This window comes from Triticum urartu, chromosome 1 (genome assembly GCF_003073215.2).
Source record: "Triticum urartu cultivar G1812 chromosome 1, Tu2.1, whole genome shotgun sequence".
NCBI lineage: Eukaryota > Viridiplantae > Streptophyta > Magnoliopsida > Poales > Poaceae > Triticum > Triticum urartu.
In genome coordinates, this window is record NC_053022.1 from 337159170 (window position 1) to 337186338 (window position 27169).

At 46.6% G+C, this 27169-nt stretch overlaps 1 protein-coding gene across 1 annotated transcript; it reads left to right on the forward strand.

Moving 5' to 3' along the window:
- Positions 1 to 526: 526 nt before the first annotated feature.
- On the forward strand, positions 527 to 2989 carry LOC125533139 (bZIP transcription factor 29-like). The gene is made up of 4 exons (XM_048696900.1): positions 527 to 1458; positions 1559 to 1691; positions 1824 to 1908; positions 2537 to 2989. The coding sequence occupies exons 1-4, from the start codon at positions 713 to 715 to the stop codon at positions 2746 to 2748; spliced, it is 1176 nt and encodes a 391-aa protein (XP_048552857.1). The 5' UTR covers positions 527 to 712; the 3' UTR covers positions 2749 to 2989.
- Positions 2990 to 27169: the final 24180 nt, after the last annotated feature.

A 27169-nucleotide genomic window follows, 5' to 3' on the forward strand; every position in this document is an offset into this window, starting at 1 on the left:
GCTTTCTTGGAGGCGTTCGCGAATTCTTCCACACCGATCGAGCATCCTGCTTGATTCGCGGCCTTTTTCCAGCGTCCGCCCCGTGCAGGTGGCATGATCGCCCCTCGCGCGAACTGCACTGTTCCCTCCCAAGTCCCCGGCAAGCGTAACACGGGGAGCTTCAAACCGGGTCGATGGTTGTTGATGAAATCAAGGCAACGCGTGCAAGTAAATTGGCCACTGACCAGTGACTCATCCGGTACCTTGCCCACCCGCTGCCCAACTGTATTCCTCACAACACCACCTTCACGATTCACGATCCCATCAGCGGCAAAAACTTCAGTAGCGACCACCCACCCTGACATGCATATGGAAACCGTACATATGACTAGAGTACACACTTCGAGCGTTCTTCCAAACCAGCCATGTAAAAAAACTTGAGCAGGCGGGCAGCCCGAAGCGGATGCTCCTGCCGCTGCCGCCTGCTTCTGCCGGCTCGCGGCAGAATCCCACGACGGAATGATGGGCCACCACCTGGACGAAAAAGGGAAGGCCTCTCCGGTCTCGGCCACGCAGCGATTATAATAGGCCCTCCAAACCGCGTGGGCACGGGCACCCCGCGCGAAACAAACTCCGCCGAGACGAGCGCATCATCATTCCACCACCTCCGTCCCATCCCAAGCACACGACACGAGAGCGCGCGCGCCACCGCTCTGCCAGGCCAGTCCGGGACATGGGCACCACGAACGAGCTGATGCACCGCCACGTCCAGGCGGCCGCCGTGCCACCGCTGCCCGCGTCCTTCGCGGCGACCGGCGCCAGGGGCATGGGGTCGCAGCCGGGGCAGGGCGGCAGGCAGCGGGCGGGGCTGCCCCCGACGCCGCCCTCGGGGGCCGGCTCCCACTCCCTGCACGTCGCGGACGCGTGCATGCCGATGCAGGACGACTCGGCGCCGCGCAAGGCGCACCGCCGCTCCCGCAGCGACGTCCCGTTCGGCTACTTCCCGCCGCCGTCCCCCAAGACGGAGTCCGGCTGGGGCCTCCCCTGCGCCGGCGGCGGCGGCGGCGGCGGCGGCGACGAGCTGTTCAACGCGTTCATGAGCATGGAGGGCATGGACGGGCTGAACAGCTCCGACGGGGACAGCCGCGGGAGCAGCATGCCCCCGGCCAACGGCGCCGACAGCAGCGAGAACGAGTCGGAGGACTACAGCGGCGTCGAGAGCCAGGTGTTCCTCTGGGGCGAGGCCGGCAGGAAGAGGAACGCCGCCGGGGAGCCGGCGGCCGCGGCGACCCGGCACGCGCGGAGCCTGTCCATGGACAGCCTCATGGGGAAGCTGAGCTTCTCGGCCAACGGCGGGGAGCCGAGCAAGTTCAGCCTGGAGTTCGGCAGCGGCGAGTTCACCCCGGCCGAGATGAAGCGGATCATGGCCGACGAGAAGCTCGCCGAGATGGCCCTCGCCGACCCAAAGCGCGTCAAGAGGTAGGCACCCGTCACAGCTAGCCACAATGCACATCAATGCACTGCTGCTACCGAGCTGGACTGACATGACATGTCACTCCGATTGCGCCGGTCCTCGCAGGGTGCTCGCCAACCGGCAGTCGGCGGCGCGGTCCAAGGAGCGGCGGATGCGGTACATCGCCGAGCTGGAGCACAAGGTGCAGATCCTGCAGACGGAGGCCACCACCCTCTCCGCACAGCTGACTCACCTACAGGTACATCCACCAGACGACCACCCATCCGTGCGTGCACTATGCACGCAATGTTCCTGGCCACCGGTCACTCGATGATCCACAGTTTCTATGGCGCTGAAATCTTCTTCTTCCTCCTCCTCCTCTTTGTTGCAGCGCGATTCGTCGGGGCTGGCCACGCACAACAACGAGCTCAAGTTCCGGCTGCAGGCCATGGAGCAGCAGGCGCAGCTGCGCGACGGTGAGCAACCATCCAATTCTCGCACACAAAATTCAGAGCAACTCTGTTCGAACCATCGATTTCGTCTGTGTCGTCGGTCGTGGTGCGCGCGTCGGCGTGGTTGCGTTTGCCCGTTAGTCGTCACCATGTAGAGTAGTGCGACACTGATACGATTAGCAAGGCTCTCGCATGTTGTTATTATTTTCTAATCATCGAGAGCTTGTCCTCTGACGAAGCTGTTAATTAGTTGCCGGCATGTAGCCGGACGAGATTTATAATGCGTTTTGTTGGAATGACCGGACTACGAGGCGACTCCGTCAGGCGCCGGATCCATTTCTTGGCTGCTTCTTTTTCTACCATACAAGATAGTACAAGAATATTTAACCTGTTAATAAATCCAAGAAGGCTCCGTCGCCTTAGTTCATGTCACGATGTCGACGGGCACTAACCCTGTCACAAGAGGCCGGCAGTCGTAAGATAACACAAGTGGCGCAATCACCTTGCATGTTTCGTCATTCACATCACATTACTGCTGCTGCCATGGATCCTTAATCTGCTTTGTTAATTGAACATTCCACATTTGTAGGAGTGCTGTATTTTGGTAGTAACCAGTTTATCCTGAACAACTACCCCGTTTCTCTATGAGCAGCTCTGAACGAGGCGCTCACCGGCGAGGTCCAGCGCCTGAAGCAGTCGGCGACGTCGGAGCGCGGCGGCGACGCGGGCTCGTCCAGCAACCTGGCGCAGCAAATGCAGCTCCGCTGCCAGAACCAGATGCTCGAGATGCACAAGCAGCAGCAGCAGCAGCAGATACCCTTCTACCAGCTGGAGCAGCCGGAGCAGAATGGCGAGTCAAACTGATGGCTTCAGGAGGAAGAACCCAATCAAGTTCTAGTCCTTTTAGATGATCTGAACGATTTACTACATTTCCTAACACATTTGTTTTGCACGTTGATCTCGTCTATAGCTGTTTGTGCCTGTCCGGGGGAAATAATCCGGCAGTGTATTATTTTTTCTGAATGATTTTTTCGTCCCTTCACATCGTGGCTGGAATTAAAATGTCAGAACTAAATTCATTTGTAGTATATATCAAAATCTGTATTGAGTAATGTGTGTAGCTGTACGGTGTGCTACGCCTTTCAGATTCTTTTTTTTTATGGAAGAACCTTTGTTGACAATCGATGCTCTACTCTGCAGAAATTTGGTACGACAGTCGACATGGTGTGGACTTTACAGATGGACAACGAGTAAATTCAACACACGGGTTTGTACCGCGTGCGAAGCACCACAGCACAATCGCCAAATAACTTTTTTTTTTGCGGGGTACTCGACAAAATAACTTGGATATAACTAGATGTGTCCTAGATACCTTAAAAAAACATGTCCTAATTATTGCACATCTAAATGACTAAATCAAACAATGACTAAATCAAAACATTAAAAAAAGGAAGTACCTAGAACTCATCTAGATGAGACGTAATTTGGTCTCATTCACCTGAAAAACAAGAATGAATACAACCAACGTCAGCACACACGCATCTTATAGCATCACATTCAATGGCTATAAAAGGTGAATGAGACCAAATTAAATCTCATCTAGATGAGTTCTAGCAAAACTGTAAAAAAAAACCTCACGATTCTCCGCATAAAATCAACACCATAAAACTTAAATGTATAATATTTAGAGCACATCTAGATGTGCTTTAGCAAGACCGAAGTAACTTTTAGTTGAGTTTAATTTACGTCCGTCACTTTGTCCAAAGAACCAAACAAATCGCTCCACTTCCTAAAAAAATGCTCCACCTCTGAACAACAACAGTACAAAAGTCTACTCCTATTCATAATTCAATCAATCATCAGATTTAGCATCTTTTCTTGTATTTTCATAACTCGTGAAATGACGAGTAGACACGAATTATGAAAATGCAAACTTGTGCCGTGGGTAGTATGCTCGAGACCACACAGCTATTGCTTCTTTCTCATCGTTCATACGCCGATAAATGATGAGTTCTGAATGGTTCTCTTTTTTTCATGTCACGGCCAATTACTCCTATTTTACTTTCTAAAAAGTGGCATTCTATGTCCAATATCCCGATCGAAGTATAGAGGCCGAAATAAATAGAATAAGGATCAATACAAAAAGGAGAAAAAAAATTCCCTTTTAAAGAAAAATGATTGTTGTTCAAACATTCAATTATGAAGGTTCTTCCTAATTGATGAACGTAGCAAACCTACCAAACTCACCAGATACTTAAGGACGTCCACCTCTCTCAGACTGACCAATTTTGGCGGCGGCTTTTGTTTTCGTGGTGCCAATGAAACTAACTAAACCGCAATGGAGCTCCTCCCAAATACTGACTTGACCAACCTCTAATACTTTTCATAACCAAAATGAAGCTGGAAACTGGATCCCATGTTAATAGGTTCCGATGATTTTTTTTTCATAAAAAACGATAGAAAAAACACGTAGCCGGATACATGTTTTTTTTCACGTTTTCCCCTTTCCGAGAGCACAATTGTTCTTCTTGCAGAAGCAAATTTGTGCCTCCACAAGAAGCAAATCTGTGTCTCTTGTGAAAAATGTTTTTGTTTTCGAGAGGCACAACTATGTCTCTCGCTGAAGCAAACTTGTGCTTCCACAAGAAGCAAACATGTGCATCTTGTGGAAACAAAAAAACACGTTTTTTCCCTTTCCCTGTGCCTTTTGTGGAAGCAAATATGTGCCTCTACCGAAAAAGTGCATTTTTGTTTGTTTTCGGACAGACACAAGTGCGCCTCTCGCGGAAGCAAACCTATGCCTCCACAAAAAGAAAACTTGTGCCTCTCATGAAAAAAACATGTTATTTTCCCTTTCCGAGAGGCACAGATGGAAGAAAAGAAATGTGTTTTCTTTAAGCAATTTTCTCTCTCAAGAATCTACGGAAAATCGGGTGGAAAGTGAAAAGCCAAAAAAATAGAAACACCATCTAAACACCGAAAACACGTAGAAAAAATAAAAACAAAAACAAAATAATGAGGGAGCCCCAGCACGCGACACATGGGGGCGGCTAAGAGCATGCCAGTGGCGTGCTCTCAGCCCACGAAAATTGACCCTTGAGGGGCTCCCGCAAGGTGTACACCTTAGTTACTTGCTCTCCTGATGTGGACATCAACAAAAAAAAATCCAAATCATGTTGCTTTGTTCTTACATGGGCTCTTGCCGGGCTTAGATTTGGACGGGTGCGGGCATCGACGGGCTCGTGTTTAGTGGTGGAATTGGAGCCTAATCCTATGCAGCATCTTTGCCGGCCCATTTACAGATTTTTTTCTCTTATGTTGAAATTCAAAATAATCCATGGCCGATGTGATTCTGGAGGATCAAAAGTATGTCAAGGGGCGGTGATTAGACTACTTGAACAAATAAAACTTATCATTTTTCCAATTTTAGTTGTAGGCAAATTTTAGCAATTCTACCAAGTCAAATACACCCTGCACATGCAAGTCTAAGAGTTGTGCAATGGAAAGTAAAGACTTTGCATATGAACGTAAAGGAGAGATTGAAGATTTCAAACGCAATACAGACACGATGATTTTTAGCGTGCTTCTGATAGGTGGTGCTATCGTACGTCCACGTTGATGGAGACTTCAACCCACAAAGGGTAACGGTTGCATGAGTCCATGGAGGGCTCCACCCATGAAGGATCCATGAAGAAGCAACCTTGCCTATTCCATTATGGCTTACGTCCACGAAGGACTAGCCTCACTAAAGTAGATCTTCACGAAGTAGGCGATCTCCATGCCCTTACAAACTCCTTGGTTCAACTCCACAATCTTGAAGGCTCCCAAGTGACACCTAACCAATCTAGAAGACACCACTCTCCAAAAGGTAATAGAAGGTGTTGTTGATGATGAACTCCTTGCTATTATGCTTCAAATGATAGTTTCCCCAACACTCAAACACTCTCTTACAAATTTGGCTTTGGTAGGATAGGAGATTGCATGGAAATCAACTTGAGGAAGGCTAGAAATCAAGGTTCAAAATGGTTGGATTGGAATCTATTGATCTCAACACATGAGTAGGTGGTTCTCTTCTCAGAAAATGAGTAGTGCAAGTTGTGTCTCCTTTTGATGGCTCTCTCAGGGAGTAGGTGGTGGTGGATAGGTATAAATAGGCAGAACCAAAAATCCAACTGTTACAACTCTTTGACCCAACCCGTTGACATCGACATGAAAATCTCGGTCAGACTGACTAGTGCAAAAGACTTGACCATTAAGCTTTTTGGTGAGACCGATCATACCAACTCGTTGGGACCGAAGTGCGATGGCTAGGGAAATACCTTGTTTCAGAAATTCCGATTTGTTCATCTCGGTGATTCCGAAATGAAGCAACTTCATCACAGAAACTTGGTCAGGCCATCTCGGTGAGACCGGGATCCATTTAGGTTGCACCAAAGTATTAGGGTTTGGCATATGGCATCGTATATGGTAATCTCGGTGGGTCTGGATGAGAGCTTTCCGGTGGGACTGAGATCAACTTTAGGGTTTTGGATCGGATGGAAGTGGAGAAATATTTGAGGGTTTTGGGGCAATATCACTAAGCACTTGAGTAATTGAGTCATGATCAAAACCTCATCCCCTTTTAATAGTATTGACTTTCCTATGGACTAAATGTGATCTTGGATCACTTGACCAAAAATGTAGAGTCTTGAAGCTTTGCAAATCTTTATCCTTTGTATTTTGAGGGGTCCGCATCCATAGTCTTTGGCATGCCAATTGTCAGTGTCAAAACCGGCGGATCTCGGGTAGGGGGTCCCGAACTATGCATCTAGGCCGGATGGTAACAGGAGGCAGGGGACACAATGTTTTACCCAGGTTCTGGCCCTCTTGATGGAGGTAAAACCCTACGTCCTGCTTGATTGATATTGATGATATGGGTAGTACAAGAGTAGATCTACCACGAGATCAGAGAGGCTAAACCCTAGAAGCTAGCCTATGGTATGATTGTATGTTGTGATTGTTGTCCTACGGACTAAAACCCTTCGGTTTATATAGACACCGGAGAGGGTTAGGGTTACACAAGGTCGGTTACAAAGGAGGAGATATCCATATCCGTATTGCCTAGCTTGCCTACCACGCCAAGTAGAGTCCCATCCGGACACGAGACAAAGTCTTCAATCTTGTATCTTCATAGTCCAACAGTCCGGCCAAAGGATATAATCCGGCTGTCCAGAGACCCCCTAATCCAGGACTCCCTCAGTAGCCCCTGAACCAGGCTTCAATGACGATGAGTCCGGCGCGCAGTATTGTCTTCGACATTGCAAGGCGGGTTCCTTCTCTGAATACATCATAGAAGAATTTGAATACGAGGATAGTGTCCGACCCTGCAAAATAAGTTCCACATACCGCCGTAGAGAGAATAATATTTTCGCAAATCCAATTTACTGACTTGTTTTGGCAGCATGACGTTATGTCATAGCCCGGTGATTATTCGAACCGTTTTTCTTCAACTAGCTCCACACATAACGCGAGGCGGTTTCTTGGCACGTCTTGTCAAAGCAGAGATCGTGTTCCCCCAATTACGGGATTCTCATTAATGCGGTCATGGGTAACCCAACCGTGTCTAGGACTCCTAGATTATAGGCAAGTCCTAAACGGCTACGGAGAGGACGCTTTATATTCACCCTCTTTATAAAGGGACAAGGTTTTCGCTTTTTCCCTCTCATGCTCAATCGAACCCTTTGCCCGCCTCGAGTTCCAACACCCAAAGCCCAGGTTAGGTGCTCCGGATCTTCAATCATGTCCGGATCTAGCATTCAAGGCCGATGGATGCCCTCCTCCGTGACGGAAGAGGACATCAAGAAGTTGAGGGAGGACAGATACCTGACCGCCGAGGTTTCGCATCGGCTTCCTGCCCGAGAGCAGGTCGTCCCTACTCCCGAACCCAACGAGAACGTCGTGTTCGTCTCCCACTTCCCTCCGAGGCCTAGGCCTCACTCTGGATCCCTTCGTCAGGGGTTTGATGTTCTATTACGGGCTAGATTTCCACGATCTAGCTCCGGACTCCTTTCTCCACATCTCGACATTTATTGTCGTGTGTGAGGCCTTCCTCCGCATTACCCCTCACTTCGGCCTGTGGCTCAAGACCTTTGAAGTGAAGCCGAAGATGATCGAGGGGCAACATGCAGCGTGCGGAGGTGCATCAATAGGCAAGATGGTAGGAGCTCCATGGCCGAAAGGTTCCTTTCCAGAGGTGTCTGAATTATGGCAACGGGAGTGGCTTTACGCCACGGCTCCCAGAAGTGCCAAGTGGGCGGCTGCCCCTGCTTTTCGCTCGGGCCCCCCACCACGACTAATATCATGGATTAGCAGAGGTCTGAGCTGGGGTCCAGCCAAGGACGTGCCTATACTGCAAAGCCGCATTCGAGATCTCTTCGAGGGAGATTTTAATTTGGTCGTGGTAATACAAGTTATGCTGGTTCGTGAAGTCCAGCCTTGCAAACGCCGGCCCCTTCGCTTGTGGGAGTTCAACCCAGAAGGACCGCGTGCCATTAAAAGTTTCCTCGGCCTGACGCACGAGGAGATGTACAAGTCATTCTTCGGACCTCAAATAGAGTGTCCGGATACTACCGAGGATGTGGGCCTGAGCAGTAACCGCGCCGCCGAACAAGTAAGAAATCCTCTAGCCGAACACACTGTATTTTATTCATCATGAAGTTATTTCTGAGAGTTCGCTCTTTGACCAGGACTGGCTAACAAAGGCGAAGATGATTCGGTGTTTGGCCCCCCTCCCTGAGGGTTTGGAAAATCCGGTATTGGAAAAGATGCTCGAGCTCGCACCTTGCCCGGAGCCCTCGAAGGAAGATACGGGGGGGGGGGGATAATACGGGCGGACGCGGGCCCCCATCGCTGCCAGTTCCCACCGAGGGAATGAGCGTCTCCATGAAGGAGGATAACCGGGGGAGGAAAAGGACTGCTTCTGAGGATCTGGAAGCGGAGGTCTCCAAACGGGAGAAGAAGTCTCCCACAGAGGGTCCTGCCTCGGGGGGTGCTTTTGACGCACAAAGTCCGCGGGGGGATCAGCCCTCCAACGAGCCGTAAGTGATCCAAAAAATACTTTAATAGTGAAGGTATACTATCTTTCTTCTGAGAAAATAACCGCCGCATATATCTTGCAGTTCGGGCCTTAGCCCCTCTCAGCTGAGCTCGTCTTCGGGGGATCTTCTTCCAGAGATGATGGAGAGCGAAACGCCTCCCCCGGACTCCTCCGCTCAAGAAGGGGGCGACCCGAAGTGTCGTCACAGAGGGCCTCTCCGGATACGGTGAGGCCAGAAGATAATCCCATAGACCCCCGAAGTCCCCAGCGTTCGGCTCCTGAAGAGAGCAAACAAAAGAGTCCGACACCGTCTGGTATGCGGTCGGACGTTCTGAGGGAGCTGGTGGGGCGAGCGGCCATCTCAGAAGAACACCGTACACTGATGGGTACGGTGATGGAGAGAATTTCGTCCGCCGAAAGCGGATTACATGAAGCCTTTATAAGTCTACTGACAGGCTTTGAGGTACGTGAGATAATATGTGATAGTACCGCACATGTCAAGTGTGCCCTGTGTAGATAGTAGCCCCTGAGACTCTGGTTGTCGTCGATAACGGCGGCGAACAGAGGATCATAGTCCCAGGCAATAACCAGACTGCCCGTATGTGCAGGTGGTGGAAGCTCCGGTGGCTAGCCGGACTAGTGAGTTTGCCAAATTAAAACGGCAACTGGATGCGGCAGACGCTGACATTGAGCTTGTTAACAAGAGGCTTGATGAGGCACATGGTAAGTGTTATTATCTGGTGAACGCCACATAGTAAGAGCAGCATGATGCCAGTATCTTTAATATGTTGTGACTGAATATGGAGCTGCCACCGTGGAATCCTTGCGGGCAGAACTTGCCCGAGCCAAGGAACAAGCGATGATTAGTAATGCGGCTGCTTTGAAGGCGGCCGAAGAGTTGAAAGCCGAGAAGGCCGCACATTGCGAGAGCCAAGAGAAGATGGCCAAGATGGCCATAGAATTAAAAGACACTGCCGACCATTGCCGGCTCCTTGGAAAAGAAAACCGAGCGAAGGCAACGGACCTTGAGAAGGCCATGATGGCGGACAAAGACACCCGCTCTGCTATGAGAGCGAAGAAGGAGGAGCTGCGGGAAGCCGGGGATATTGCGGCTGGGAAGCCCTTCATGCCACGGAGGAAGTTCGGAGATCCATGGTATGCCCCTCTGGATCGGCTGTGGAGTTCAGCAGATGAGTATATGGACTTGGCGGCGAGCGCTGCCGATGCAGCCAAATACTTCCAAGGTCAAACGGATCGTGAAGTGGACAAGCTATTCTGGTCGCAATTCAACGTTCCAGAGCATCCGCTTCCATTGACTAATCAGCTAGCCGAATGGGCCGAACTAAATAGGTTGTCCGGACTCACCATGAGGTCTATCATGGATCAGCTATGGCCGGAAAAGCCAAAGCCGTACAACTATTTCAGTTTAGTGCAGCGGTTCCTTGGTGCGGTGCCGCGCATTAATGCGATGAAGAGGTTGGCGTGCATAGAAGGCTCGCGGATGGCCCTTGCCCGTGTTAAAGCATACTGGGCGGAGATGGACGCTACCACTGTTGCGGCGCAGGGTTCGGCCATAGGCCGAGTGGCTGTCGAGCACTATTTCGAGGAGGTTCTCGAGGGTGCTCGTTTGATAGAGGCCCAGTGCTTGAAGAATATTATGTTTGAGTGATATGTATTCTCATTGTAAACACAATGCTTTTATGAAATTTTATAAGGCTATGTTTATACTTTTGCCTGAAAGTAGTATGATGCCTCCTGTGCGGCCGTTTATGTATACATGTGTATAACCTGAAAGAATGCAGCCGCCGGCTTCAACCCCCACACATATAATGCGGAGGTGCTCGCGAAAAATGCGTGTTCACACTTAACCCAACGTCTTGGTCCTATTAAGGAGGTGATAGCGTAGCGAACGAGGCAACCGGACTATAATGCTTTAATACTTTCACTTAGCCATAGGAGTTTGACAGTGGGGCTACTAGATAGCCCCTGGTGGCTCCGCACTCTCCCGATTTCGGGGTGCGTACATGCCTGGCCGGAAAACGGCCCTTCGTTAAGGCGGAGGAATTCTAACATTCCGATAGGTCATCGAGTGGTTGACCAGTCTCATGCTATATCATGACAGTCAGTTTTCGGCTTTCTCTACTGAGGTGCTCGTCCGGATGAACCAGGGCACAATCGCAGTAGTTCTCCTGGTGCTGCCTTAGCCGATAAAGCGGAATGTAAGGCACCAAAACACAGGAGCCGGGCAAACCCAACATTTGACCAAAGACAATGATTCGGAGCTGATGCATATAATGCCAAACTCGCGACGCCGAACACTCCCTAAGGTATTCGGTCTTTATGGTATAAACCGGGCCTAAATAGTGCCCTTTGTAAGAAGCCTCTTGTGTCCAGGTACGTGCATTATTCTGACGTGGCCACATGCCAAGACATCAGCATCCTTCTCAATTGTGCTGAGAATTTGGTGGATGTGTATCAACAAGAGACAATAAAAAAGGTTTACGCAGGGTCTTAATCTAAAAAGAATCCTTGGAACGGGTCCCTGCTGCACGTCTGTGCCTGTGTCTCCGTTGTGCCGTATCCTGGACGGGTGTAGCACGATGGTCATCTGTAAAAGAGAGGAATTTAGGTGAAAAAGTTGTCGTGCAGAGAGATAGTTTTTAAAGAAACCATGTATAACTAGAAATGAGTATAAATTGCCACTTGTCTGCGCGCATTGGCCCCCTTATATTTGTAATAGGGGTGTGGCCATCAATCCGGTATAAATTAAATATAGCAGCGCCGGACCTGTCTAACCGCGTCCGTGGTCTTGACGACCTATCAAATACTTTAGTTGGCGAGGCCGTTTTTAGTGTGCGGCTGCCAAGGCAGTCGCATTCTCTTCGGCGCGCAAGGATCGCTTAATACTTCCGTTCACTGTAATGATGCCGCGTAGACCGGGCATCTTGAGCGTCAGGGAAGCGTAATGTGGTATTGCATTAAAGCGAGCAAAAGCTTCGCGTCCAAGTAGTGCTTGATAGCCACTTTGGAACGGAGCGATGTGGAAGGTTAAATGTTCGCTACAGAAGTTATCGGGGAAGCCGAATATAACCTTTAGTAGCAGGGAGCCCGTGCAATGAGCCCCTGGGCCTGGCGTTACTCCTTTAAAGGTAGTATTGCTATGGCAAATTTTCGTTGGGTCTATCCCCTTTTCGCGGATTGTATCCTGGTATATCAGGTTGAGACTGCTGCCACTGTCCATTAGGACTCGTGTGAAGTGGTATCCGTCAATTATTGGGTCTAATACCAGGGCAGCCCATCTTGCACGCCGAATACTTGCTGAGTAATCACGATGGTCGAAAGTGATCGGTTGAGACGACCAGTGGCAGGACTCCGCGGTGATATGCCCTTGGGCATATTTTTGTGGGAGTGCCGTTTTGTTTCTCCCCTTGATCACGTGTAACATGTTTACTGTTTTGACTTCTGGTGGAAATTTCTTTTGTTCCCCAGTGTCTTGCTTGAGAGGCTCATCCTCGTCTTCGCTTGGTTTATCCTCCCCCTTGTGTACGGCGTTGAGCTTGCCGGACTGCTTGAAGACCCAACATTCTCCGTGGGTATGATTAGCGGGTTTACCAGGGGTGCTATGGATCTGACATATTTGGTCCAGAATTTTGTTTAGGCTGGACAGTTCATCTCTGGCGCCTTTAGAGGGCGGCTTTTGCTGACTTGGCCGAGAGCTTTTGAATCCGGCGTTTACTGCCGTGCTCCTCGTGCTGTCTTCTTTATTCTGGCGTTTGTTATTGCTGTTGCGCCGTGATTTCCCGTTTCCATCTCTAACTTCGGATGTACTGGGGTCGCTGGTGCTGCATCTGGCTAGCCAGCTATCCTCACCCGCGCAAAAGCGGGTCATGAGGCTTGTTAATGCTGCCATTGTTCTCGGCTTTTCTTGGCCGAGGTGTCTGGCAAGCCATTCGTCATGGACGCTATGCTTAAAAGCTGCCAAGGCTTTGGCGTCCGGATAGTCGACAATTTGGTTCTTTTTAGTAAGAAACCTGTTCCAAAGCTTTTGGGCTGACTCTCCGGGCTGTTGAGTTATATGACTCAAATCATCCGCGTTCGGAGGTTGGACATAAGTCCCTTGAAAATTTTCCCGAAAGGCATCTTCGAGCTCTTCCCAACTTCCAATGGAGCTTTCGGGGAGGCTCTTAAGCGAGTGCCGAGCTGGCCCTTTGAGTTTGAGGGGTAAATACTTAATGGCGTGGAGATCATCTCCCCGAGCCATGTGGATATGGAGGATATAGTCCTCAATCCAGACCCCAGGGTCTGTTGTTCCATCGTATGCCTCTATGTTTACGGGTTTGAATTCCTCTGGAAATTCATGGTCCAGCACCTCATCGGTGAAACATAGGGGGTGTGCGGCACCCCTATATCTGGGTGTACCACGTTGTTCGGATGTTTGTTGTGTTGCATCGTATGCTGGAGCACGCTTGCGTGGTCCATATATGGATCTGGTTTTGCCCTCCTTTTGATGCGAGCCCTCGCGTAGACCGCATATTGGCTTATGTGCGACGTTGCTTGCCGCTTTATGTTGGCCGTGAGGTTGTCTATCCGGCCAGATGGCTGTTTTAATTTTTGGTTGTGGGGGGTCTGAGGCCTCCTCATCGAATTCAGGTAGCAACTTCCGCTTTGGGTAGCTCTTGGTGGGGCGATTGCCGCTGTACTTCGCTGCTGTGTTGAGTACTTCACTCCATTTGATTTGGAGTGTGTCCTGCGCAGCCTTGAGTCTTTGCTTCTGCTTTTTCAGACTCCTCGCGGTGGCAACAAGCCTTTGACGGGCATTCTGCTGCTCCGGGTGCCTGTCCGGCGTTATGTCGTCCGGACTATCATCTTTGACAGAATTGGTTTGTTCGGTTTGATTATCCGTATTGCCGTGGTCCGGCGGTGGTTCGCCCTGCTCCAACGCTGGGTCTGTATGATCGTTATTTCTGCCGAGGCGGGATTTGGGGCGGTGCTTGCACCGCCGCTTTGACTGCTTCTCGAGGGAACAAGCCTTCGTTGCGTCCTTCCGTTCCTCGTCGTCGTCTTCTTTTGGTGTGTCCACCATGTATACGTCATATGATGAGGTGGACGTCCAGCGCCCTGTGGGCGGTGGTTCCTCTTCGCCTCCCGCATCGTCGTCCATACTGTCGATGTCTTCGGAGTCGATGTCGAGCATGTCGGTTGAGTCATCGACAGTGGCTATTAAGTGGGTGGTGGGTGGGCGTCGAATTTCTTCGTCGTCCACATCCCAATCCTATTGGCCATAATCCGGCCAGGGCTCTCCTGACAAAGAGAGAGACCTTAGTGAATTTAGAATATCACCGAAGGGCGAGTGCTAAAAGATATCCGTGGCGGTGAATTCCATGATCGGCGCCCAATCGGATTTGATTGGCAGGGGCACGGGCGGTTCGGAGTCAGAAAAAGAGTCCGGCACCTTGGAGTCACGGGCTGCGCAGAGGATTAGGCTGGTGTTCGGCTCGATCGCCGTTGAGACCGCAGCCCCTGAGGCGGTGTCTAACCACCCATCCTCGATTGGCGCAGTTGGCTCCGAGCTAAGGGTCGGAGCTGATGCGGGCGCGGCCTCTGGGGTACTGTTCGGTGGCAGAGCTAGGTCATACCCATCGTGATAGTGCGGCGCGCCCGGCTGTGGCTCGAATCCGTCGAAGATCAAGTCTCCGCGGATGTCGGCCGTGTAGTTCAAACTTCCAAATCTGACCTGACGGCCAGGGGCGTAGCTTTCAATCTGCTCCAGATGGCCAAGCGAATTAGCTCGCAGTGCAAAGTCGCCGAATACGAAGATCTGTCCGGGGAGAAAAGTCTCACCTGGACCGCATCGCTATCGATGATAGTAGGAGCCATCAAGCCTAACGGCAATGACACAGAGGAACTCTCAATGAGAGCACCAATGTCGGTGTCAAAACCGGCGGATCTCGGGTAGGGGGTCCCGAACTGTGCATCTAGGCCGGATGGTAATAGGAGGCAGGGGACACAATGTTTTACCCAGGTTCGGGCCCTCTTGATGGAGGTAAAACCCTACGTCCTGCTTGATTGATATTGATGATATGGGTAGTACAAGAGTATATCTACCACGAGATCAGAGAGGTTAAACCCTAGAAGCTAGCCTATGGTATGATTGTATGTTGTGATTGTTGTCCTACGGACTAAAACCCTTCGGTTTATATAGACACTGGAGAGGGTTAGGGTTACACAAGGTCGGTTACAAAGGAGGAGATATCCATATCCGTATTGCCTAGCTTGCCTTCCACGCCAAGTAGAGTCCCATCCGGACACGAGACGAAGTCTTGAATCTTGTATCTTCATAGTCCAACAGTCCGGCCAAAGGATATAATCCGGCTGTCCGGAGACCCCCTAGTCCAGGACTCCCTCACCAATCATTGATCTTCTCTGAAATCTATTATCAATGTGCATCAGATCAATGACACATATTTTGTTATTAATTACCAAAACCACCCGGGTATTAATTACACTTTCAAATTTCAACTCGAGACCCCAGGCATCGTACTCGACGTGATTCCAACTCAAGACCTGAGGCATCGTACAAACCGTGGATAACCAATGGGACACCTTAAGATGTTGTTACTTTTATTGTTCTTCGAATACAACGCTAAAAAAGAGTGGTTTCCATGTTTTTGGTTTTTTGACCGATTTTTCTTCTGCTTTTTTCCTTTTCTCTTATTTTTTCATTCTATTTTATTCTTAAAAATCTTGATTTTTAAAAAAAAACCATGAACTTTTCTTAATTTTGTGTACTTTTTTCAAATCCATAAGCTTTTCTTCAAATTTGTGAATTTTTTTAATCCACAATTTTGGTCTTGAAAATCCATGAACACACGAAATTTTTCTCAAATTCATGAACTTTTTTCGAAACACATGAACTTTTCTTCAAATCGGTGAACTTTTCAAAAACTATGATTTTTTATTCAAGATTGACAAGCTTTTATCAAAATCGATGATTTATTTTTCTAAATAGATGAATTTCTTCAAGTTGGTGAACTATTTTTGAAGATTGATGAACTTTTTCAAATTTTTTTAAATTCGTCTACTTTTTTCATAATGGGTGAACTTTTTGCAAATCAATGATCTTTTTTTACAAATCAATGAAGTTTCAAATTCGTGTTGATGAACTTTTTTTAAATTGATGATTTTTTTTCAAGTGTGTGATTTTTTTTAAATCAATGAACTTTTTCAAACTCGATGAATTTCTTCAAATTGGTGAATTATTTTTTAAGATTGATGAACTTTTTCAATTTTTTTAAATTTGTCTACTTTTTTCACAATGCGTGAACTTTTTGCAAATCAATGATATTTTTTTTACAAATAAATGAAGTTACAAATTCGTGTTTGTAGCGACCCGACCTCAGATGGTCAAGTCTCTGTGCATAAGTGTCATCCCTGGATCGGTAATGCTGACACACAAAGTACTCGAAGGATTTATAACAGAGTAGCAATCACACACTTATTACATCGAATATCTCAAAAGAGAACTTATTACAGTAAATATGGCTTAAGGCCATCTAAATAAGATAACATCGGAAGATTTGGAAGATAAAGTGAGTTCATCAACTCCAACGGCATAGCTGAGTGCATGACAAACGACCTAGCGCACCTTACTCTTCGTCTGAAAAGTCTGCAACATGATACGTTGCAGCCCGAAAACGGGTCAGCACATGGAATATGCTAGCAATATAACACAGTAGAGTATAGAACAGATAAATGCTATCACTACATGCATATATGGCTGGCGGAGGCTCTATGGTTATAATGTTTTGTGAAAAGCCAATTTTTTCCTACAACAAAGGAACATATTTTATTTAACTACCATGGTAGTTGTTAAACATTGAGAAGGTTCCTCCAACTCAATCCCAATTAGAAAGTAATTAACAACCCAACAAATTAAGTAATAGAGTGATGAGATCAATATGATAATCCAAGATCCAGATACTTAAGATGTCCATAACCGGGGACACGGCTAACCATGATTAGTTTGTACACTCTGAAGAGGTTTGCGCACTTTTCCCCACAAGACTCAATCTCCTCCATTGGATTTCTCGCACTACATGGTGTTTGATAAACGGATGACCGAGACACAGTTTTTCAGAAACATTAACTCTAACCCTGGGTAGACCGTACCAACCTACACCCCCTACATCTGCTAGCCTACCATTGGAAGAGGTCATGCAACTTACTCCACTATGCTAGAGCCCATAATAGCTTGTGGCTGCACACGGAAGTTTCTAGCATGAATAATCTTATGATCCCTTTGAGCCTGGGTGGCGAACCATAAGATGATCACACGGGTACTCCAGGATATCCTAGGACAACACTGGATTCTCCAGGTGCCCGCAACCAATCCACCCAGATGTGTATTTAAGTAGCCACCTTAAGTTCACCATTAGTTAATAACCTCACATCTGTCATGGATACTCTCAAACCCAATCCACGTTTACGAGCATATCATGGCGATATAAGCATAACATAGGAGTAACTCCCAAGGGTTTGATAATAAAAGGGCAATAGGTTCTACCTCATCATCTACTTCCCAAAACCCCCATGTTAAGAGATCCTACTCATGCAATGTTTGAGGGTTGTAACTAATGCATAAAAACTAGGTAAGAGAAGAGTATGATCAAAGTGTTACTTGCCTTGCTGATGATCCACAAAATCTAGTGACTCGTAGTAGCACGCTGCGCACTCCGGGAATTCTATCGCAAACAAACAATAGCATACATAAGCAATCAAGCAAAGATGCACGGATAAAACTCAAATAAGAAGATCAAATCTGAAAAATCAACTGAAGATCAAATCTGAGCTATGGAACTGAAAGTACGGTCAAAAGAATTTCAAAACCAAATCTACTTGCAACCAAATTTTTAGTTTTTCAAAACCTTGTTCAAGTTTATTAAACAGAAAGAGGGGTTCAAGACGAAGATTTTGGCGATGGTTTCACTGGATTTGGACAAACGGTTAAGAAACGGCGGGCGTTTGAATATCAGGGGCTAATCTGTGATAAAAGTAATCACGGATAGGTCCCTGGGCGAAAAATAAAAAGAAAACACTAACGAACGAACGTTAGCTGTCAGAACCTAAACAGCAAAAAGCATTCGTTAAAACGAACGAACGGACAAACGTCTGCTAAATAACTAAACCGAGAAAACTGAATCGATAAAAATAAAAAAACACATCTAGGGTTTCTAAAAAAATCGGTCAGTTTTTATTACCTAAACCAAAAAAACAGCGGCTCGGATCCGGCGAATGGCGGCGGCGGCGGCTCCGGCGTGCAGCGCGGCGGCGAGAGACGCGGGTGAGCGGGCGGCATCGCGCCGGCGGCGGCGAGGCAGCGCGGGCGGCGGAGCTCGGCGGCGGGGTGCGGCGGTGGAGCGGGACGAGGTAAGGAGGGGTGGCGGCTGGGGGGTTAAATAGGAGGAAGGAAGGGGGTTCGGCGGCTTGGGGAAGGAGTCGAGGAGGAGGAGTCCTCCTTGGACTGGCAGCGGCGGCGACGACGTGCGTCGGCCGGACTCGGCCGGGGCGAGGCGGTGCGGTGGCCGGGCCGTGACCTGGCGCTAGCTGGGTCGGCCCAGTTCGCCCGCGAACTCTCTCTTAAAAAAAACAGATTTCGCCTAAAAAATCCTAATAAATAAAATAAAAATCTAAAAATGCCAAAAAATCATCGTCTAAATAAAATATTTAGGACAAAGTGAACATTTTCTTGGCCTAATAATGCAATTTTGAAAAATGCATATTTTTCTAATTCAAATAAAATTACAATAAAATACAAATAAATTTATTTATTTGATTTTAATATTTTCCTCTAATATTTCATTTATTTTGGAGAAGTCATATTATCTCCTCTCATATATTTTAATATGAAATATTTTTGGAGAGAAAAATAATTAAAACCAAAATGATCCTTATTTCGATATTTGAAACAATTCAAATATGAAAACGATGAAATCCCCAACTCTCTCCATGGGTCCTTGAGTTGCTTAGAATTTCGAGGATCGCGAAACGAAATGCAATAAAATATGATATGCATGAATGACCTATGTATAACATTCCAAATTGGAAATTTGGGATGTTACAAACCTACACCCTTTAAGATGAATCTCGTCCTCAAGATTCGGGTTGGCTAGAAAATAGGTGTGGGTGGTCTTTCCGTAGATCATCCTCTCGTTCCCAGGTGGCTTCATCCTCGGTATGGTGGCTCCACTGAACTTTGCAAAACTTGGTAACCTTATTGCATGTGATTCGACTGGCAAACTCGAGAACCTTGACAGGTTTCTCCTCGTAGGTCAGATCACTATCCAACTGAATTGCTTCCATGGACACTGTATCTCTTAGAGGAATATCGGCCATCTCTGCATGGCACTTCTTCAACTGGGAAACGTGAAACACATCATGAACCCCTGACAGTCCTTCGGGTAACTCCAACTTGTAGGCTACTTCTCCCATACGTTCCAAAACTCGGTATGGTACTACAAATCTCAGGGCTAACTTTCCCTTAACTCCAAATCGTTTAACTCCTCGCAGCGGTGATACACGAAGGTATTCCCTGTCTCCGATTTCATAGACTACCTCCTTGTGTTTTGAGTCTGCATAACTTTTCTGTCTGGACTGAGCTACCTTCAGTCTGTCTCGAATTAGCTTAACCTTCGCTTCTGACTCTTTAATTAAGTCTGGTCCAAACAACTGACGGTCTCCAACTTCATCCCATATCAACGGTGTCCTGCACCTCCGTCCATATAAAGCTTCGAAAGGTGCCATCTTTAAACTGGCCTGGTAGCTATTGTTGTATGAGAACTCCGTGTAGGGCAAATTGTCATCTCAACTAGATCCATAATCGAGCGCACAAGATCTCAACATGTCTTCTAGAATCTGATTGACTCTCTCGGTCTGTCCATCTATCTGCGGATGAAAGGCAGTACTAAACTCTAGCCTGGTTCCTAAAGTCTGATGCAGCTAGTGCAAAAACTTTGAAGTAAACTGTGTCCCTCTATCTGATACGATAGTGCTCGGAACTCCATGTAGACATACGATGCTGGTCATATATATCTGGGCCAACTTCGCACTTGTATAGGTGGTTTTCACTGGGATAAAGTGAGCCACTTTGGTCAAGCGATCAACTACTACCCAGATAGAGTCATATCCCGACCGGGTCCTGGGTAACCCGGTGATAAAATCCATGCCAAGCTTATCCCACTTCCATTCGGGTATCGGCATAGGCTGCAGTAATCCTGTTGGCTTCTGATGTTCTGCCTTCACTCTCTGACATACATCACATATAGCTACATACTCAGCAATATCCTTCTTCATACCAGTCCACCAGAAACGCTCCTTCAAATCCAAATGCATCTTGGTGTTTCCGGGGTGTATCGAGTATGGCTAGTCATGAGCCTCCTGAAGTATCAACTTCCTGATCTCTGCATTATTGGGTACATAAACACGGTCCTCAAACCACAAGGTGTCGTGCTCATCCTCACGAAAACCTTTGGCCTTTCCCTTGCTCATTTTCTCCTTTATCTCGGCAATTTCTTTGTCATCCTTCTGAGCTTCTTGAATCTTTCCCAATAATGTTGACTGAACCTCTAATGCTGTAACAAAACCTCTAGGAACTATCTCCAAACGAAGTTCCCGGAAATCCTCGGTTAACTCCTGTGGTAACCCTCCCGTTAAGAGAGTATTGGCGTAACTCTTCCGGCTCAAAGCGTCTGCTACGACATTGGCCTTGCCTGGATGATAATGCAACTTCATATCATAATCCTTTATAAGTTCCAACCATCTCCTTTGCCTGAGATTCAACTCCTTCTGTGTGAAAATGTACTTTAAACTCTTATGATCCGTGTACACGTCACAATGATTTCCAATAAGAAAATGTCTCCAGGTCTTGAGCGCATGCACTACTGCTGCTAACTCCAAATCATGCGTGGCATAATTTAAATCATGTGGTCGAAGCTGACGTGAGGCATACGAAACAACCCTTCCATCTTGCATAAGTACACTTCCAAGTCCCAAGCAAGACGCATTGCGATACACTTGGAAATCCTTGCGTATATCTGGCAGAATCATCACTGGGGATGTAGTCAGACATTTCTTCAACTCCTGAAAACTGGCCTCACATTCTTCTATCCATTTGAACTTAGTGTCCTTCTTCAACAACTCCGTCACGGGCTTCGCAATTTTAGATAAATTCTCGATGAATCTCCGATAATATCCTGCGAGTCCCAGAAAACTGCGGATCTCTCCAACTGAAGTGGGTGCCAACCACTCAGTGACTGGCTGAACCATTGTAGGGTCTACTGCTATACCTTCTCCTGATATAACATGTCTAAGGAATCCAACTTCCTTCAACAAAAACTCACATTTGTTGAACTTTGCATATAACTGATGTTCCCTGAGCTTCTCGAGAACTAAACACAAATGCTCCTTGTGCCCCTCTTCATTCTTCGAGTATACCAGAATATCATCAATGAACACCACGACAAACTTATCCAAGAACTCCATGAACACCTTATTCATCATACTCATGAAATAGGCAGGGGTGTTGGTCAATCCAAATGACATAACCGTGTACTCGTATAACCCATACCTTATGGTGAAAGCTGTCTTAGGTATATCCTGTTCTTGGATCTTCAGCTGGTGGTATCCTGATCGTAGATCGATCTTGGAAAATACTTTAGCTCCTTGCAGCTGGTCAAACAAATCATTGATCATCGGTAGTGGGTACTTGTTCTTGATCGTCACTTCATTTAGTGCACGATAGTCAACCACCATTCTCAGAGATTTCTTCTTCTTCTCAACCAAGAGCACTAGGGCTCCCCATGGTGATGAGTTTTGTCGAATGTAACCTTTCTCCAATAACTCCTTAATCTGTTTCTTAATCTCCTTCAGATCATTTGTGGGCATCCGGTATGGTCTCTTCGATATTGGTCCGGTGCCTGGCAATAGCTCTATCAAAAACCCAATGTCTCGATCCGGTGGCATGCCTGGTAGTTCCTTTGGAAATACATCTGGGTAATCCTTCACTACAGGCACTCCTCTTGAACAACGCCCATGAGGGAGTTTACATGAGTCCTCTTTGGTGTATGCCTGGATACGTACTTAATCCTTCTTCCCTCCGGGGTGGTGAGCAGAATTGACTTGCTAGCATAATCAATGTTTCCTCCATACTATAATAGCCAATCCATACCCAATATCACATCCAATCCTTGTGACTCTAGAATTATTAGGTCTAAGGGGAAAATATGGCTGCCAATGGTTAAGGGTATCCAGTCGCACCATCGGCTGGCCATATACTCTACACCTGGTGAGCTTACTAGCAAGGGTGTCCTAAGGGCTAAAGTGGGTAACTTAAACTTTTCCACAAATCCCCTTGAAATGTATGAATGCGATGCACCAGTATCAAAGAACGAGAGCGGTAAATGACTTAACCAAAAACTTACCGATAACTTCATCTGGCTGCTCTTCAACCTCCTCCACGTTCACGTGGTTCACTTGTCCCTTGTTGAAAGGGTTGGGCTTCTTCCCAAAGCTTCCATTGCCATTTCCATTCTTTGCTTCAGTACATTCGGTGGCCTAATGTCCAGTCTTCCCGCACTTGAAGCAAGTAACATGGCTTAGATCCCTCTGAAGGAAATATGCACTATAGGCAATAATAAAGTTGTTATTTATATTTCCTTATATCATGATAAATGTTTATTATTCACGCTAGAATTGTATTAACCGGAAACTTAGTACATGTGTGAATACATAGACAAACAAAGTGTCACTAGTATGGCTCTACTTGACTAGCTCGTTGAATCAAAGATGGTTAAGTTTCCTAGCCATAGACATGAGTTGTCATTTGATTAACGGGATCACATCATTGGAGAATGATGTGATTGACTTGACCCATTCCATTAGCTTAGCACTTGACCGTTTAGTATTCTGCTATTACTTTTTTCATGACTTATAGATGTTCCTATGACTATGAGATTATGCAACTCCCATTTACCGGAGGAACACTTTGTGTGCTACCAAACGTCACAACGTAACTGGGTGATTATAAAGGTGCTCTACAGGTCTCTCCAAAGGTTCTTGTTGGGTTGACGTATTTCGAGATTAGGATTTGTCACTCCGATTGTCGGAGAGGTATCTCTGGGCCCACTCGGTAATGCACATCACTATAAGCGTTGCAAGCATTGTAACTAATGAGTTAGTTGCGAGATGATGTATTACGGAACGAGTAAAGAGACTTGCCGGTAACGAGATTGAACTAGGTATTGAGATACCAACGATTGAATCTTGGGCAAGTAACATACCGATGACAAAGGGAACAAACGTATGTTCTTATGCGGTTTGACCAATAAAGATCTTCGTAGAATATGTAGGAGCCAATATGGGCATCCATGTTCCGCTATTGGTTAATGACCAGAGAAGTGTCTCGGTCATGTCTACATAGTTCTCGAACCCGTAGGGTCCGCACGCTTAACGTTCGTTGACGATATAGTATTATATGAGTTATGTATGTTGGTTACCGAATGTTGCTCGGAGTCCCGGATGAGATCACGGACATGACGAGGAGCTCCGGAATGGTCCGGAGGTAAAGATTCATATATTAGATGATATGGTTAGGCCAAGGGGTCAGGCCCACAGGGCTATAAGTCGGTGCAAAAGGAGTTTTGCGGAGGCCAGGGGGCCAAACGCCGGAGACCCTGGCGCCTGGCCCTGGGCCAGATGCCGAGGCCCATGGCGTCTGGGCCAGACGCCAAGGATTGTGGCGTTTGGTCCTGGAGTCCGAGTGGGACTCTTGCCTTTCGGGCAAAACCGACTTTGAGGAGGCTTTTGCTCCAAGTTTTGACCCCAGGGCTCAACATATAAATAGAGGGGCAGGGCTAGCACCAAAGACACATCAAGAAATACCAAGCCGTTTGCTGGCAACCCCGTCCCCGCTAGTTTATCCTCTGTCATAGTTTTCGTAGTGCTTAGGCGAAGCCCTACGGAGATTGTTCTTCACCAACACCATCACCACGCCGTCGTGCTGCCGCAACTCATCTACTACTTCGCCCCTCTTGCTGGATCGAGAAGGCGAGGACGTCATCGAGCTGAACGTGTGCTGAACGCGGAGGTGCCGTCGTTCGGTACTTGATCGTGACGGATCGTGAAGGTGTATGACTACATCAACCGCATTGATAAACGATTCTGCTTACGGTCTACGAGGGCACGTAGACAACACTCTCCCCTCTCGTTGCAATGCATCACCATGATCCTTGCGTGTGCGTAGGATTTTTTTTGAAATTACTACGTTCCCCAACAGTGGCATCTGAGCCTGGTTTTATGCGTAGATGTTATATGCACGAGTAGAACACAAGTGAGTTGTGGGCGATACAAATCATACTGCTTACCAGCATGTCACACTTCGGTTCGGCGGTATTGTTGGATGAAGCGGCCCGGACCGACATTACGCATATGCTTATGCGAGACTGGTTCTACCGACGTGCTTTGCACATAGGTGGCTGGCAGGTGTCAGTTTCTCCAACTTTAGTTGAACCGAGTGTGGCTACGTCCGGTCCTTGAGAAGGTTAAAACAACACTAACTTGATGAACTATCGTTGTGGTTTTGATGCGTAGGTAAGAACAGTTCTTGCTTAGCCCGTAGCAGCCACGTAAAACTTGCAACAACAAAGTAGAGGACGTCTAACTTATTTTTGCAGGGCATGTTGTGATGTGATATGGTCAAGACATGATGCTATATTTTGTTGTATGAGATGATATGTTTTGTAACCGAGTTATCAGCAACTGACAGGAGCCATATGGTTGTCGCTTTATTGTATGCAATGCAATCGCCCTGTAATTGCTTTACTTTATCACTAAGTAGTAGCGATAGTCGTAGAAGCAATAGTTAGCGAGACGACAATGATGCTACGATGGAGATCAAGGTGTCGCGTCGGTGACGATGGTGATCATGACAGTGCTTCGGAGATGGAGATCACAAGCACAAGATGATGATGGCCATATTATATCACTTATATTGATTGGATGTGAGGTTTATCTCTTATGCATCTTATTTTGCTTAGATCGACGGTAGCATTATAAGATGACCTCTCACTAAATTTCAAGGTATAAGTGTTCTCCCTGAGTATGCACCGTTGCGAAAGTTCTTCGTGCTAAGACACCACGTGATGATCGGGTGTGATAAGCTCTACGTTCCAATACAATGGGTGCAAAACATTTGCACACGTGGAATACTCAAGTTAAACTTGACGAGCCTAGCATATGCAGATATGGCCTCGGAACACTGAGACCGAAAGGTCGAGCGTGAATCATATAGTAGATATGATCAACATAGTGATGTTCACCATTGAAACTACTCCATCTCACGTGATGATCGGACATGGTTTAGTTGATATGGATCACGTGGTCACTTAGAGGATTAGAGGGATGTCTATCTAAGTGGGAGTTCTTTAAATAATTTGATTAATTGAACTTTAATTTATCATGAACTTAGTCCTGGTAGTATTAGCATATCTATGCTGTAGATCAATAGCTCGCGTTTAGCTCCCCGGTTTTATTTTTGATATGTTCCTAGAGAAAACTAAGTTGAAATATGTTAGTAGCAATGATGCAGATTGGATCCGTGATCTGAGGATTATCCTCATTGCTGCACAGAAGAATTATGTCCTTGATGCACCGCTAGGTGACAGACCTATTGCAGGAGCAGATGCAGACATTATGAATGTTTGGCTAGCTCAATATGATGCCTACTTGATAGTTTAGTGCACCATGCTTAACAGCTTAGAATCGGGACTTCAAATATGTTTTGAACGTCATGGATCATATGAGATGTTCCAGGAGTTGAAGTTAATATTTCAAGCAAATACCCGAGTTGAGAGATATGAAGTCTCCAACAAGTTATATAGCTAAAAGATGGAGGAGAATAGCTCAAGCAGTGAGCATGTGCTCAGATTGTCTGGGTACTACAATCGCTTGAATTAAGTGGGAGTTAATCTTCTAGATAAAATAGTGATTGACAGAATTCTCTAGTCATCATCACCAAGTTAGTAGAACTTCGTGATGAACTATAGTATGCAAGGGATGACGAAAAACGATTCCCAAGATTTTCATGATGATGAAATCGATGAAGGTAGAAATCAAGAAAGAGCATCAAGTGTTGATGATTAACAAGACCACTTGTTTCAAGAAAAGGGCAAAGGGAAAGAAAGGGAACTTCAAGAAAAACGGCAAGCAAGTTGCTGCTCAAGTGAAGAAGCCCAAGTCTGGACCTAAGCATGAGACTAAGTGCTTCTACTGCAAAGGGACTGGTCACTGGAAGCGGAACTGCCCCAAGTATTTGGCGGATAAGAAGGATGGCAAAGTGAACAATGCTATATTTGATATACATGTTATTGATGTGTACTTTACTAGTGTTTATAGCAACCCCTCGGTATTTGATACTGGTTCAGTTGCTACGAGTAGTAACTCGAAACGGGAGTTGTAGAATGAACAGAGACTAGTTAAGGGTGAAGTGACGATGTGTGTTGGAAGTGGTTCCAAGATTGATATGATCATCATCACTCCCTTTACTAGTGTTTAAACCTAAATAAATGTTATTTGGTGTTTCCATTGAGCATGAAGATGATTTGATCATGTTTATTGCAATACGGTTATTCATTTAAGTTAGAGAATAATTGTTGTTATGTTTACATGAATAAATCCTTCTATGGTCATATGATGTCTACTACACAACCTTCTTCTTGAAGACGTTGTTGGGCCTCCAAGTGCACATGTTTATAGGACAGTAGCAAATTTCCCTCAAGTGGATGACCTAAGGTTTATCAATCCGTAGGAGGCGTAGGATGAAGATGGTCTCTCTCAAACAACCCTGCAACCAAATAACAAAGAGTCTCTTGTGTCCCCAACACACCCAATACAATGGTAAATTGTATAGGTTCACTAGTTCGGCGAAGAGATGGTGATACAAGTGGTATATGGATAGTAGATAATGGTTTTTGTAATCTGAAAATATAAAAATAGCAAGGTAACTAATGACAAAAGTGAGCGTAAACGGTATTGCAATGCGTTGAAACAAGGCCTAGGGTTCATACTTTCACTAGTGCAAGTTCTCCCAACAATAATAACATAATTGGATCACATAACTATCCCTCAACATGCAATAAAGAGTCACAGCAAAGTCACTAA

Coding starts and splice junctions, on each gene's coding strand:
- LOC125533139 (XM_048696900.1), top strand. CDS start 713: ATGGGCACCACGAACGAGCTGATGCACCGCCACGTCCAGGCGGCCGCC. Junction 1,692..1,823: donor CACAGCTGACTCACCTACAG/GTACATCCACCA, acceptor TCTTTGTTGCAG/CGCGATTCGTCGGGGCTGGC. Junction 1,909..2,536: donor GCAGGCGCAGCTGCGCGACG/GTGAGCAACCAT, acceptor CTCTATGAGCAG/CTCTGAACGAGGCGCTCACC.